Raw genomic sequence first — 14,870 nt, 5'->3', positions numbered from 1 at the left:
GGCTTAAATTGCACGCATACTCAATACACACAAAGAGGGGGAATTTACATCTCATCAACCCTTTCCTTATTACTCTCAAATTTACGTGTTATTCTGCTCAAAATTAAATCGTGCAATGTTTACCTTCATACCTTACTAATTGTCGTCTCAATTTCATACCCTTTTGAGAGTACAACATAAATGCAATTTCGTAGTAACCTTTATAACATGAACAAAGTACATGTAGAACACATGGGATATTCTTGACCAATTGATATATTTTATATTCAGTCTCATTGTAGTACACAAAAATGGTATAGTCTTGAATTCAGACCCTGAAACACAAAAAGGAAGCATTTAGATGAGAAGTTCACACACTTTATATTCTTCCCATGAGCATCCATTGTCTTTTGACTTCACCACAACAATGGAATGTATTGAATACTTATTGGTATTCTTGAGTTCAGTCTGTAAATTAGATTTTTCACCAAATTAGGTTCCTGATGGTGAATTGGAGTTCAAATCATCACAAATGTCTGAAATTTGTCCATTTGAGGCTCAGTCTATTTCAAATAGTCTTAAATTTCAGTCCTGTTGGCTCTTTGGCTGGGAATTATTCCTGGTCTACATTAGAAACGAGGAGAACCAGCTTGTGAATGGGGCGAGCAAGGTAAGTCACTGGACCCTTTCGTTTTCCCTTATTGTCTAATTTCGTGTCCCCTACTGCAAGTTTCACCTTACGAACCAAGTCATCCTTCGATTCATATACCTCAACAATTCTTCCAAGAGGCCATGAATTTCTCGGAGCGTTATCGTCCTTGATAATCACTACGTCTCCTACTTCCATGTTGCGATGTGGCTTGGTCCATTTCTGCCGCGCCTGCAGCAGATTGAGGAACTCTTTCCTCCAGCGACTCCAGAATTCATTAGCTAAGTGCTGGACTCTTCGCCAGCGTTTCCGCGCATAGACGTCCTCACGACAGAAGCTTCCCGGAGGTGGAAGGATGATCTTCGTCTTTTGAGTCAACAGATGATTAGGAGTCAGTGGAGTTGGATGAGTAGGTTCATTCAGAAATTCAGTGGTTAACGGGCGACTGTTCACGATGGCTGCTGCCTCACACATCAAGGTCCTCAGGGACTCGTCGTCTAGTTGCTGACCCGCCTGATGGAGCAGGACATCTAGGACTTGACGTATGGAACGTATTTGCCGTTCCCACACTCCGCCCATGTGGCTAGAAGCAGGTACATTGAATTTGAAGGCAATGAAGTCGCATCCTTCCTTGAGGAGAAAGTCCTTTACTTGACCCTCACTGGATTCAGCACACCGCTTGAATTCTGCCTCGGCACCTACAAAGTTGGTTCCCCTGTCACACCTCAGTTGCTTTACAGGGCCTCTCACAGAGATAAACCGCCTCAGAGCGTTGATGAAGGCATCTGTGGTGAGAGCATTCAGAACTTCGATGTGCACGGCTCTGGAGGCCATACACGTGAAGATCAGTCCGTAGCGCTTTAGTTCCTTTCTGCCTTCCTTGATCAACCATGGCCCAAAGCAATCAACTCCAGCATACGTGAATGGTGGGGCAGGGGTAAGACGGTCTTTGGGCAAGTCCGCCATTTTCTGTAGTTGCGGTGGTTGTCTGAGTCTACGACATGTCACACATTGGAAGATGAACTTTGCGACGAAGTTGCTGCAACCCAAGATCCAAATTCCCTTCGTTCTGAGATGGTTGATTGTCATACCCCTTCCTCCGTGAGCAACATCGGCATGACACTGGGATACGATTAACTTGGTGAGATGTGTCTGAGGTAAGATGGCAGGATGCTTGCTTTCGAATGAGATGTCCGACCTTCTCAGACGTCCTCCCACTCGTAGGATGCCATCATCATCTATGAAGGGGTCAAGATGATGCAGACGGTTAGCGGCCTTGCAATGACGTCTTTTTTCTCTTTTGCTGTGACGTTCATTACCCTCTACTGCTTTCATTTCACCAAGGGTCTGTCTTTGAATCAGCTTTATGATTTCTTTTTCCGCTTGAAGCAGTAGTTCGGTACACAGCGGTTCCATTACCACCTGCTTGGAATCACATTTTCCATCTCTTTCGTCCCGTCGTGCTTGGCAACGTTTCCGTAGGTGCGATCTGAGACGAAGACAGTTCGCCACAGCTCTTTTTGCTCGATACCAGCTGGATAGATGATCAAATCTTTCAAGCTCCAGACCGTTTACTTTCTGCAAAGAGGCATGGGTCTCACACTTCACTTCAGGATCTTTAGGAAGAAGGACAGCTTCCTCTTTCGTCTCATCTGGGATTTCCTTTTCCCAAAGGAAGTCTGGACCAGTGAACCACTTTGATGCTTCAATTTGATCGATCGTCAGTCCCCTTGAAGCACTGTCGGCTGGATTTGTTTTTGTGCCGATATGCCTCCATTGGGAAGATGAAGTTTCGTTTCTGATCTGGCACACTCTGTTCGCGACGAACACATGAAATCGTCTTGTCTCGTTCTTGATGTAGCCTAGGACTACTCGACTGTCAGTCCAAAAGATCTCTCTGTCAATGTTGAGATCTAGTTCAGTACGAAGAAATGAGCTCATTCTCACGGATAGGGTTGCTGCAGTGAGTTCCAACCTTGGTACGGTGACAGTCTTGATTGGGGCAACTCTGGCTTTGCCTATCACCAGTGTACAGTGCACCTCTCCATTCTCGTTTGTCAGTCTCAGGTACGTACAGTGGCCATAACCCAAGTTGCTGGCATCACAGAAATGGTGTAACTCTGCATTCTTGATTTCTCCAAAGCCTTTGGGTTTATAACACCTGTCGATGGACAGCCTGTCAAGTTGGAGAATGTCAGCTTTCCACTTGTCCCACTTGGATTGCAGTATGTCTGGTAGTGGATCATCCCATGCAGCGGAACTCCTGCACAGCTCTTGCAGTATTAGCTTCCCAGGCAACAGGAGGGGAGCTAACAGCCCAAGGGGGTCAAACACTGACATAACGGTCGACAGAGCACCTCTCCTGGTCAGTGGCTTGTCTTGGAAGGTCATCCTGAAGCGGAACTTGTCTGACTCAACACACCATTGAACCCCGAGTGCTTTCTCGATAGGAAGATGGTCATGTAGAAGGTTCAATTCTTTAACTTCTTTAGCTCTGTCATCTTCTGGAACTGATTCTAGTACCTTCCTAGAGTTAGAGACGACTTTGTGAACATGTAGTCCTCCATGTTCACACATTTTCTTGGTTTTTGAAATCAGTTCAATGGCCTCTTCCTCTGTAGCTACTGCTTTCAACCCATCATCAACATAGAAGTCCCGATGGATGAACCTGGCCGCATCATGACCTATCTCATCTGCCTTGTCTGTAGCTATCTGTTTCAGGCCATAGTTCGAACATCCAGGGGAAGAGGCAGCCCCAAACAGATGCACATTCATGTGATAGTCAACGGGCTCTTGATGGTAGTCTCCATTTGGCCACCAGAGGAAGCGTAAGTAGTCACGGTGCTCCTCTTTGACATGAAACTGGTGGAACATTTCTTTTATGTCACACATGAAGGCGACATTCTCCTTCCTGAACCTACAAAGAACTCCGGCTAGAGCATTGGTCAGATCAGGACCCGTCAGAAGGTGGGAATTCAAGCACTCTCCCTTGAATTGTGAGCTGCAGTCGAAAACCACTCTAAGTTTTTTCGGCTCCTGCACCCCATGATGAGGAATGTACCATCGTTTGCCTGATTCGCCTGGTTCCGTCACCCTTTCAGCATATCCCTTCTGAATGAGGTTATTCATTTGCAGGACGTACTGCTCGTAGTAGATGGCATCATTTTCAAACTTCCTCTTCAGGTGGTTCAGACGTTTGAAGGCCACTGATCTATTGTTAGGCAGTAAAGGCGTCTTTTCCTCTTTGAAGGGCAGTGGCATTTCATAATGCCCACTCTGTGTGATGTGGATCTCCTTCTCCATCATCCTAATGAACTTCACGTCATTCTGTGAATAGGGTTTTTGTTTCCTATCTGGTTTGAAGTCAGCCTCTAGAAGTTGGATGACATGAAGGGGAGCTATTTCTTCCTTCATTGTCGTTGGACACACGAAGATCACTTCTGATCGACATCCTTGTAGCTGAACCTCTTCAGGCACAACTCGCACTGCTGTACGATGGCTCACACCAATTGGATCGTTGTGACTGTCAGCATACTCTTCGTTCACTGTGCCAACAATGGTCCAGCCAAGGTCTGTCTGGACTGCGTATGGACCTCTATCATCGGGAGAGTGGATGACAGCACGTGGAGCAAGAGCTTTAGCACAGTCGTAGCCTATCAGGAGCCCAATTTCAACATCTTGAAGAGGAGCTATCATGTTTGCAATCCTGGACAAATGTTGGTAGGATCTCGCCATATCAGGAGTGGGGATATGATGTCTATCTGCTGGCATAATATCTCTCGTGTAAGTAGGAGGGAGGTTGATTATCTTCTCGGAGTTGTTGAAAGCTTTCACTTTAAGACCAGTCACCTTTTCACTTGCTATTCTCTCATTCGCCTTGGTCATCGTAGAAAGTAACAGGTTCACCTCAACTCCTTTAATTCTCATTGCCTCCTTCGTTTCAGTGAGAATGAAAGATGTATCTGATTGAGTATCCAGCATAGCGTATACTAATCTGTCCTCATGGCATGATTCATGTGAAAGCCACACAGGAACTATCATTGAGGACTTTGTTGAATGACTGGAGTCCAAATTCGATGCACAAGATTTTGATTCCAGCATTTCCTTGACATCCCTTTCTTTCTTGGCATCCTGTTGCCGTTGCTTCCACTCTTCATCATGCAGAACAGTAGGATGTTTTCCTTTACAAGAAGAGCAGGTCTGTCTCTTCCTGCATTCCTTTGATAGGTGTCCCCTCTTAAGGCAGCCGAAACAGAGTCCATTCTCCCTGACGACCTGTCTTTTCTTCTGCATCGTCTCTGCACTGAAAGAAGAACATTCGGCGAGGTGGTGCTGACCCTTGCAGAAGATGCATGAAGGTGGCCCTTTCGCTGCAGATCCATCTCTCTGATTCCGATGCTGGGTTCCTGTCTGCTGAAAGCCAGAAACAGCTGACTTCCTCCTATCCTTTGGTGTCTGCAGCGACTGAAGAGAAGTAACAGGGTCACACGCGATAACAGCCTCTTCATCGATGAAGCTAGTGAATACAGTGAAGGGTGGGAATGTTCCCCACTGTTGCCTCCATTCAACGACTTTCCTGCTCCATTTCACGACCAGCCAATCTGGGAGTTTCATCAAAAGCTTCCGGTTTTCTCTTTCATCATCGAGATGACTTAGATGAGGAACATACTTAGAAGCTGTGTCACACTGCTTCAAAAAGTCTCCAAGTCTCCTCAGTCCGGTTGCATCTCTCGCTCCTATCTTCGGCCAGGAGTCAAGCTTGTCACGATAGGCATTGGATACCACAAAATGATCTCCGTATCTCTGTTCCAGTGCCCTCTTAGCCTCATTGTATCCAGCAGCATCTCCGATCATTGAGTAACCTTGCACCAAAGATCTCGGCTCTCCAGTGAGATACTTTAACAGGAAGTAAAACCTCTCTCCAGGGGGAATTCCTCGATGCTCAATCAAGGCATCATAGCTTCTCCTCCACAACGTATAGTCCAGCGGGTTACCCGAGAATATTCCAGGCTCGGGAAGAGGCAGTCTGTTAAAGCAGAGCAGTTCCTTCAAACTGTTAGCGAGAACATCGTGAGTACTGTGCTGGTCTGCTGGCTGCTTTTCTTGTGATGAAGATTTAACATCATCTTTCTTGGGGGCACGTTCCACAGGAGAGGTATGGTCCTCCATCTTAATCACTGATTCGACCGGGGGAGGACTGACTTCTTTGTCAACTGAACTAGCTTTCGAAGAGATCGATTCTTGACTGTTGATCCAGTCCTGAACTCTTCTTTTCGATGAACGGGAACCTGATTTTGAAGACAGAGTTCCTCCTTTCAACTGTAGGATGATCTTCAAGGTCTCTCTCATTAAAGATGTGTGCTCCTCTTCCATCTCTTCCAGCTTCTCTTCAATATCATCATCTGTATTTGCTGAAGGAGCTAAAGCTGTGAGCTGTTCTTGCGCGGAAATGGCCTTATCCATAGCCTCTTGCACTAGGTTGCGGGATTCTTTGATCACCTCGACTTTGACGTCATCTTCAACCATAAGTTGTCTATGTTTATTTGCCCTTCTCCTCCAAAGTCGAACGGCATCTTTCCATGTCTTCATGGTGACGTCTGTTTGGTGTTGTAAACCCTTCTCTGTGGGTCTTCTATCCCGTCTGCTACCATCTCCTTCCGACATGATGAAGTTCTCTTAATGGTGGAAGAGTCACACGTAAATGAAACAGTTTCCTAATCAGAAGCAACCTTCATCGTACTGGTAGTGATCTCATTTTTCAATCATAGGGCAATTTCATAGCACGAGCTGCGAAAGTTTTTTACTGAAGGTGTTGTCGTTCATAGTTTTCAACCAAGAGTTTTCGCAGAGAGTTTTCACTGTGGCTGTAGTGGTCGACAGTACAAAAACACCAACAAAGGTTTCTACGGGAATTATGCTTTATTCGAAGTTTCGCATTTTCGTTTCACTTGATTCCATAATTATTTCCATATGTGTAACTCCATTCTTAGTTCCATTCATGATTTCTTGCATAGTTCGGTGCATAATTCCGTGAAAACTGTTGAGTAATAATGCATAGTAAAGAATCATAAGTACATGTACAGCAAACCAATTATCAAATTCATAATTATATAAACAGAGTTTCTCAGATGAAAAATCTAATGAATACCTTTATAAACTTAATCTATTCACTTCACTATAACGTTTTTGCAATCAAAATTACATGTGAATTGACAAATGAAAATGCAGACCAATGACATAGGCATCTCAATTCTACTACCTCATTTAAAACAATGGGAAATATGCATACTTATGAACGTGTGTACTTGCAGTTTCATCAGTTAAGAAATATGAGTCATGAAACTACTCAATTTCCTAAGTGGCAGAAATGGTTTTTCTATTATAGTGAATTCGAGTTGAATTCAGTCAGTTTAATACGAGTGCATTGAATGTTCGCATGTGTTTATCTACAAGTACTAGTATTACATGCATTCAATGATATGTCACAAGATTGCTCAATTTGACACTCCTATGAAATTGTGTCATGTTAAAGATAATCAGGAGTATCTGCAGTTTGATTTCATTTTTGAATGAATGTGTTAAGGGTAAATTAATTCTTAATTTAAAGGAGCCATGTGATGAAAGTATCATAGCTTAAAGTTGGATTGGCTCATATGAATCATTTTATGCAAAATTGTTTGAGGATATTAAAATTGGCAACATTTAGAATTAATTAGATCAGTAAATTGGTTGCAAATTGGCAACTGTTTCAAATGAAAATTGTGATCAAAATATATATATGTTTTATTTTGCTTAAATGAAATATGGTGAAAGTACACCTGAAATTGTTCCCACCCAGTCTGTTGCCAATTTGACCCTTGTACAGAGTGACATACTTTATGTAGTAGCCCATTCTTAGACAATGCACCTGACATAGCACCATGCATGTGTATGCACAGCTAAATGTACAGCTGCTACACACACACATGCACACCCTGTAGAAGCCAATATGGACTGGACTACAGGCAGGTTGTAGTGAGCAACATGGATCCTCTTTCTGCTGGAATACTGAAGAATTGGATCCAAAATACATTGCAAAAAGCAGGCAAAGAGGTTAGTTTTGCTTTCTTTAAGTAAAATCATGATTTGTTAAAGTATAAAGTTAGAAACAGTTAATAAAATTGAATTTGTAAAAATATATTGTTGATGTGAGTGTAATGTACACTGCAGTTGCTGTGTAGTAGGGCATGTATATCTGTACACACCCATAAAACTTCTGAAAAGTTATGTTGTTATTTGTATTTATGTATATGTATGTATACACATTTGATATTGAATTTAGAATTTAACATTACAAACCAAGATAAATAAGTAAGAAAATATTGATAATTACTTCAATTGAAGATTTGACAGTTCAAGTAAGAATTCATTTTGTGATTGTGAATGTTCTTAGATTTCAGCCAGTTCATCTACTTGTGCATCATTATGTTAAATGAGGTAGTAGAATTGAGATGCCTATGTCATTGGTCTGCATTTTCATTTGTCAATTCACATGTAATTTTGATTGCAAAAACGTTATAGTGAAGTGAATAGATTAAGTTTATAAAGGTATTCATTAGATTTTTCATCTGAGAAACTCTGTTTATATAATTATGAATTTGATAATTGGTTTGCTGTACATGTACTTATGATTCTTTACTATGCATTATTACTCAACAGTTTTCACGGAATTATGCACCGAACTATGCAAGAAATCATGAATGGAACTAAGAATGGAGTTACACATATGGAAATAATTATGGAATCAAGTGAAACGAAAATGCGAAACTTCGAATAAAGCATAATTCCCGTAGAAACCTTTGTTGGTGTTTTTGTACTGTCGACCACTACAGCCACAGTTGTAAATGTACTGTTCCACATGATATGTATTTCAAATTACATTTCTTTTTTGTTTTATTACAGTCTGACATTTTGCTTACACCCCTGCATCATTTTCTTGACTGTTAATCGCCTTCCATACAAACAGGTCGTCGATATACGCGAAAGGCATCGAAACATTACGGTATTTCATTCAGTGTTAAATTTGGTCGTGGAAGGAAATGATGTAATGAATATGTATAGATGCGCTTAACATGCATAAAGAGCTTTTACATTCAAAACGCTTTCCGAAATGCCCTGAAAGTGGTCTGTAGACACAGAAGAAAGTAATTCATAGGCACAATATGACGAGTCACAGAGTTTTGTCAATCTTCTCGTCCTTTAATTCTTTTTTTTTAGGGGGGGGGGGGTACAACATTGCGATATAGTGGACTCTACATCTTCAAACAGAAGGCGCTGAGTTCGATTCCAGTATCATTGTTTATGTTGTCACTGTATTTTCTCTTCTTTGTATGATAATTGATTTGCTCATTATTCAAAACATGCCTATGCATAATTACGTGTTTGCTACATGGAACCCAGAGTTAAATACTATATGAGCACTAGAAGGCCGCTATCAGAAATTCCCATTCCGCCATGGGGGGGGGGGGGGCGCTGAAGCAGCCATTTCAAAAAAAAAAAAAAGGTTTACGTCGCGAGCTGACGAAGCAGGCATCTATACGTTTTGACCTGTGCAAGCTCCTGCATTTGACAACTAATATTCGTATCTTGATTAGTGTGTATGCTCTTATTTTACCTGCATTACAATGAATAGTGTATATTGTACTCAAGCTGTTCAATAAGCCAGTTCGTAATTACTTCGCGTGCACATTGGTACAGATGACTTTTACACACACACATATATATATATATATATATATATATATATATATATATTGAGAATTTACGTATTGGCTCCAATATAACGAAGAATCAAGAAATAAACTGGTAATGCATTTTTTGCCAATAAAGAATGAGTTTATTCGACTCGAATTTTCGGTGGCCTCCACCTTCTTCAGGAGTTTCAACAATGGCCGGCCTCATTTAATGGTGACGTACACGAGGTCTTTGCGAATCGAAGAAGATTTCACATATTTAGGGAAGACATTCCAAATATCTGGACCGTCATGTCGACGTGATTTTTGAAATTATGAGAGCTTTGGGTTCCTTAGATGAAAAACGTTGTAAAGAACGACGAGTTGCATGGATTCATTGGATGAAAATGTTTATAAGTAATCTAAATTTATATGTTGAAAGAGGGCAGTAAGTTATGATTGTGTTTATACATGGATATTGCCCATTAATGCAATGATATCTTGGGATATTTTTTAAGTTTATGTTTTAATTATGTAATATGTAACATTTGTTTTTTGCCTAAAATATCAAATTGATATTTCATCTCATTACTACAATTCCAAAAATGCTCGAAATATCCGTCCACCATTGAATCGTATGTCAATATCACAATCTTCTATTTTGTATAATGGTTCAATCCTTTTGAATATTTTGTCAAACTCGATTAAATGATTTAATCAATTCTATATGATATAGAGACTTTATTTTAAAGAAAAAGTTTGATAAATTTGCATCCTCGGTGTTATTTACGAGATTAACTGTAGATATTTCTCCTTTTCCCTGCACTCTTCGTAGTCAAATTGCATGCTTTAGCAGGGAGGTCTTACCTCTGCTGTTTTAGGCATGATTTTTGACTGATTATGCTTCTTTGTCAATCAGGTCCGTGTTATTTTCTTTAGGGGATTACTGAGTGTTGAACAAGCCTGTAATGTATGTCTTTTGTGGTTCCTTGACTATCATTTGTTTGTTCGTTGTTTGTCTTACCATTTTTTTTTATGCTTGATGTGGAAATAGATTCAATTCAATTGATATTCACTTTGTTGCAGTTCCCCTCAGCAATGTACAGCATAATTTAAATGCTTACAAAATAAAATGGTTACACCGTATGCTCTATAGATCCTAAATATTGTCGTGTTTTGTATAATTGTTCCTTCTATGTTAAATGGAAGTCAAAGGTTACTCCAAGAAACTTGGTTGATTGTTTCTCTGATTTCACTGTGGAAGGATAGAATGAGCTCGGAGAATGAAGCTGAATGACATTGAAATTCACAACTTTTTGACATATTTTGCAAACAGACAAACAAACAAATAGACGCCGATGAAAACATAACCTAGATATTCCTTCCTTGGTGGAGGTAATAAATGAATTGGATGCTTATAGCTATACATACACCGTAAAAAATTGTTTAGTTTCTAAACACTTAACTAAAGACTTTTATGTGACAGTTTTAAAACACTACGACGCGTTTAGGGCACTATATACTAGGTGTTTCAAAAAAACATTTTCCACTTTTGATCATAAATATTTCAAAAACTATTCATTTGATAAAACTGTCATTGATATGAGTTATAGCTGGATAGTGTACAATTTGGTTGGAGGTAATTTGCACGTGAAAGCATAAATTAGTTTCATTAAATCTAAGATTGATTTTGAAGTAAGGTTTCAGATTTTGGTCAAATTTTAACCCTCTGTACAAAAATTGAACTTCGCTCAGGAACCAATGACGTGTATGTGAGTGTGTGCTGACAATGGCCCTGAACAATGGACATGCCTGAACCACCTGTTGACTAGGCGTCAGTCTGGCGCTCCCTGTCACATGAATGCTTAATCAATAATTCATGTGGATTGCCCTGGGCACTGCTAGTGTGAATTCATGCACGGTAAAGTGCTTGCAAACACCACATTTCATTCCAGCTGGCAATCATTTTCAAATTTTGCTTCACATATCACTAAATTTGGGATATAAATAAGCATAAATGATCTAAAGTTCCTCATTTCAATACAACTGTGTACTAATTGAATAGTCTGACAAATTTTTCGCTTTTTCGATAAAAAGAGATCATTGTTGGTAAAGAGTTCAGCAGCATTTATCATTGGGGCGATTTGTTTCAGAGTAGATTTATTTAAGGCTCCATATACACAAGTGTATATATACTCTAATCTATTTTCTTTACTTCCTGTCACCACGTTTACGATAGAACAGAAGGTATTCATTGTAATTTTGTTTTTCAGAAGTAGGGAGAGCACTGACGCGACTCAACGACAGTATCGACAGGCGTTTGACTTTACACAGATACTGCCAGAGGCTGAATAAAGACTAGTTGTGATAGTGGAATTTCTCATGAATGAATAATGAAGCATTCAAACCCTGGCCATTGTTCAGGCCCATTGTCAGGGTGTTAACCACACACTCCCATACACACCCACTGACCCCTGTGCAAAGTGACATTTTGTACAGAGGGTTGAAAATAGAGCAAAGTCTGGAACCTAACTGTGAAATTAATCATGGATTTCATGAAACTTATTTATGCTTTCATATTTAAACCACCTTCAACCAAATTGTACACTATTCAGCTATCACTCATATCAATGACAGTGTTATCTGATATATAGTTTTTGAATTATTAAGAATCAAAAGTGGAAAATGTTTTTTGAAACACCTAGTATGAAATGGGTTTAGCTAAATACAAGCTGTGCTTATTTCCATGCGTAATACGCCCTGTAAGTGTTTATTACACACACATGTTTACGTTTTTAACTTTTAAATACCTGCTCTGAATGAAATACTTAATACCACAGTCACTTAATCACCCACAATGTTTAAGATATAAACACTGAACCAAAAATTAAACATGACGCACTGTTTAAGATGTAAACACTCAGACACGTTTATTCGCTGTGACAGAAAAAAAAACCCGCTGCGACATGTAAACAATAATTCTGTGTGTTTGTGTTTACTCCCGTGTAGAAGATCTTATTTCTGCAGTTTCTGCAAGTAATAATTAATATGTTACGAGGAAAATGAGCATATAATGAATTAACAGCAGGAATAGACTGATATAATCATGTATATACATTACAATCAATAATTAACACAAACACAAACACACACACACACACACACACACACACATATATATATATATATATATATATATATATATATATCATAATATAAATACGCACTATTTTGCATTATAAAAGAACATAGGTATCGATGAATATTTTATTACAGCTAAAAGAATACAGACGACCGCCGTTTTAAGCACTGCTTGAAGAAATGGTTGAGCTGATTTTATAGTATATTATGTCCCCCCCCCCAAAAAAAAAAAAAATACAACGGGGCCCTCCGCAATGATATCTTTGAAAATAGTGAATCGATCTAAATACAAATTCAGGGTATTAAACTATAACTCATTGCCCACATCTTACAGAAAATCCCATTCGATTTGCTTCAGTGCTCAAATAGAAATGAGGAATTTTGTAGAGGATGTCGGGAAACTGTCCATTGTATTCTCACACAAGAGCACTGAATTGCTAAAATTGGAAGAATCAGACTCATGACATGCTTTACAACAATCTACATTTCTCTGTGACCGCTTAAACATTTAATTGAATGGGGTTTTCTGCAAAATAGAGCTAAGATGTTATATTTTTGAGACCCTGAAGTAGCACTTAGACAGGTCGATCATATTGGGTGTTATCCATTCGAAAATCTGATTGTAATTTTTGGGAGACATGATTGCAGTATGTCCCCCCCCCCAAAAAAAAAAAAAATACAATCAGATTTTCGAATTGATAACACCCGATATGATTACAGTTTTTAAATGCTATTTCAGGGACTTAAAATGTAACATTTGTTTTACAGAAATCCCCATTTGATTTGGTTAAGCGGTCACAGAGAAATGTGGATTGTTGTACAGCATGTCATGAGTCTGATTCTTCCAAGTTCAGCACTTCGATGATCTTGTGTGTGAATACAATAAGGGAGCTCATGGTTAGTTCATGTCTCATACATTTTGACCCCTACACCACAGACTTTGAAATAACATGGACATGTGTTGTGATCAAGAATTCTTTCTTGAAGCATGTCATCTTGCATTATCAATATTGAGAAAATGCATGGAGAGATTTTGCTAAACAGTGTTGATGAATGACTTACACCTGTATGTTCTAATTTGGTCTGAAACACATACATTGTACTGACATAATTCAGATTCTCATAGTTGCTCGAGACTTCTATACGTTTTAAAGTCAGTGGCAAATACAAAGACATTCTCATTTGACCTTTGTTCTGCACATGCGCAAATCACAACCGTGTACTCCCTTATAGACAGAACTTGGAGGGAAGAGATTCCCGACATCCTCTACAAAATTCCGTATTTCTCTTTGACCACTGAAGCAAATCGAATGGGGTTTTCTGTAAGATGTGGGCAATGAGTTATAGTTTCATACCTTGAATTTGTATTTAGATTGATTCAATACTTTTAAAGATATCATTAAGGAGGGTCCCGTTGTACTTTTTTTTTTTGGGGGGGGGGGGGACATACGGTACATGTAAAAAAGTACAAAGTGACGTACAACTGTACAAGAGGACTCTGTGAATCGAGGTACAAAATATTACATGTTCAAGGGAGGGCATTCCAGCTATCTATGGACCGTGCTGTCGAACTGATTTTTGAGCTTATAAGCGCTTTGGGTTGAATAAATGAAAATCCAGAGAACGACCAGATTGGTATCAATGAATGTGTTCACTAGTAATCAAAGTGTCTTGCAAAAAAAAAAGAGCAAATTATTAAGGTGTTTATAGGTGAATAGAGCTGTTTGGTACTACAATGTAATTAATATCATGAGCCTTACAGTATTGAATTGATAGAACAAAGGATTAATGTGGGGGAAAAGAGGAGTGAGAGCAAATTCCAAAGGCTTTTTTTTTCCTTTTCTGAAGGAAAAGCAAAAAATTGATATTCATCTCGTTGTAGTTTCCAAAACAATGAACAGTATATAATATATATGGTTATAATAAAGCATTAAAGGGTGTGTACAGTTCTGGTTGAGGTGAGGATTTAGCTTTTAATGTTTTGCGAGATATTCAGAAACCACTCTATGAGATATCAAAGAGCATGCAATTCTAAGGGGTATCAAAAGTTTGTTTGATGAAATTCGTTTTTAAAATGGCTGAGATATCCAAAAACAAGGAGAAACAAAGATATCCTAATATAAGGCGTGGCCTGTCGCCTTTTATCATTATCACTTTTTTGGGTATCTCAGCCATGTGAAAACTAATTTTCATCAAATAAACGTTGAATCCTTCTTAAAATTACATGCTCTTTCATATTTCATGAGAGGTTTCTCATTATCTCACTTAGGAATGTTCGAAACATGAATCCCCACCTCAACCAGTACTGTACAGTCCCTTTAACATTCTCAACACCAGTTGCTTTGGGTACTACTAATTTTGCCTTCCTTCATCTGCATTCGTGGCGTTAT

General features: G+C 39.4%; 1 protein-coding gene across 1 annotated transcript; it reads right to left on the bottom strand.

The window, feature by feature from the left end:
- Positions 1 to 592: 592 nt before the first annotated feature.
- Positions 593 to 6,292, bottom strand: LOC139732556 (uncharacterized). The gene has a single exon (XM_071643410.1). It carries the CDS (start codon positions 6,290 to 6,292, stop codon positions 593 to 595), a length of 5,700 nt encoding a protein of 1,899 aa, XP_071499511.1.
- Between the last annotated feature and the right edge of the window lie 8,578 nt (positions 6,293 to 14,870).

The sequence above is a fragment of the Diadema antillarum genome, unplaced genomic scaffold (genome assembly GCF_040938485.1).
Source record: "Diadema antillarum isolate AM-2024a unplaced genomic scaffold, OU_Dant_1.0 seq00000432_RagTag, whole genome shotgun sequence".
NCBI classification, from domain to species: Eukaryota; Metazoa; Echinodermata; class Echinoidea; order Diadematoida; family Diadematidae; genus Diadema; species Diadema antillarum.
This window is presented reverse-complemented; position numbering and strand designations above follow the sequence as displayed.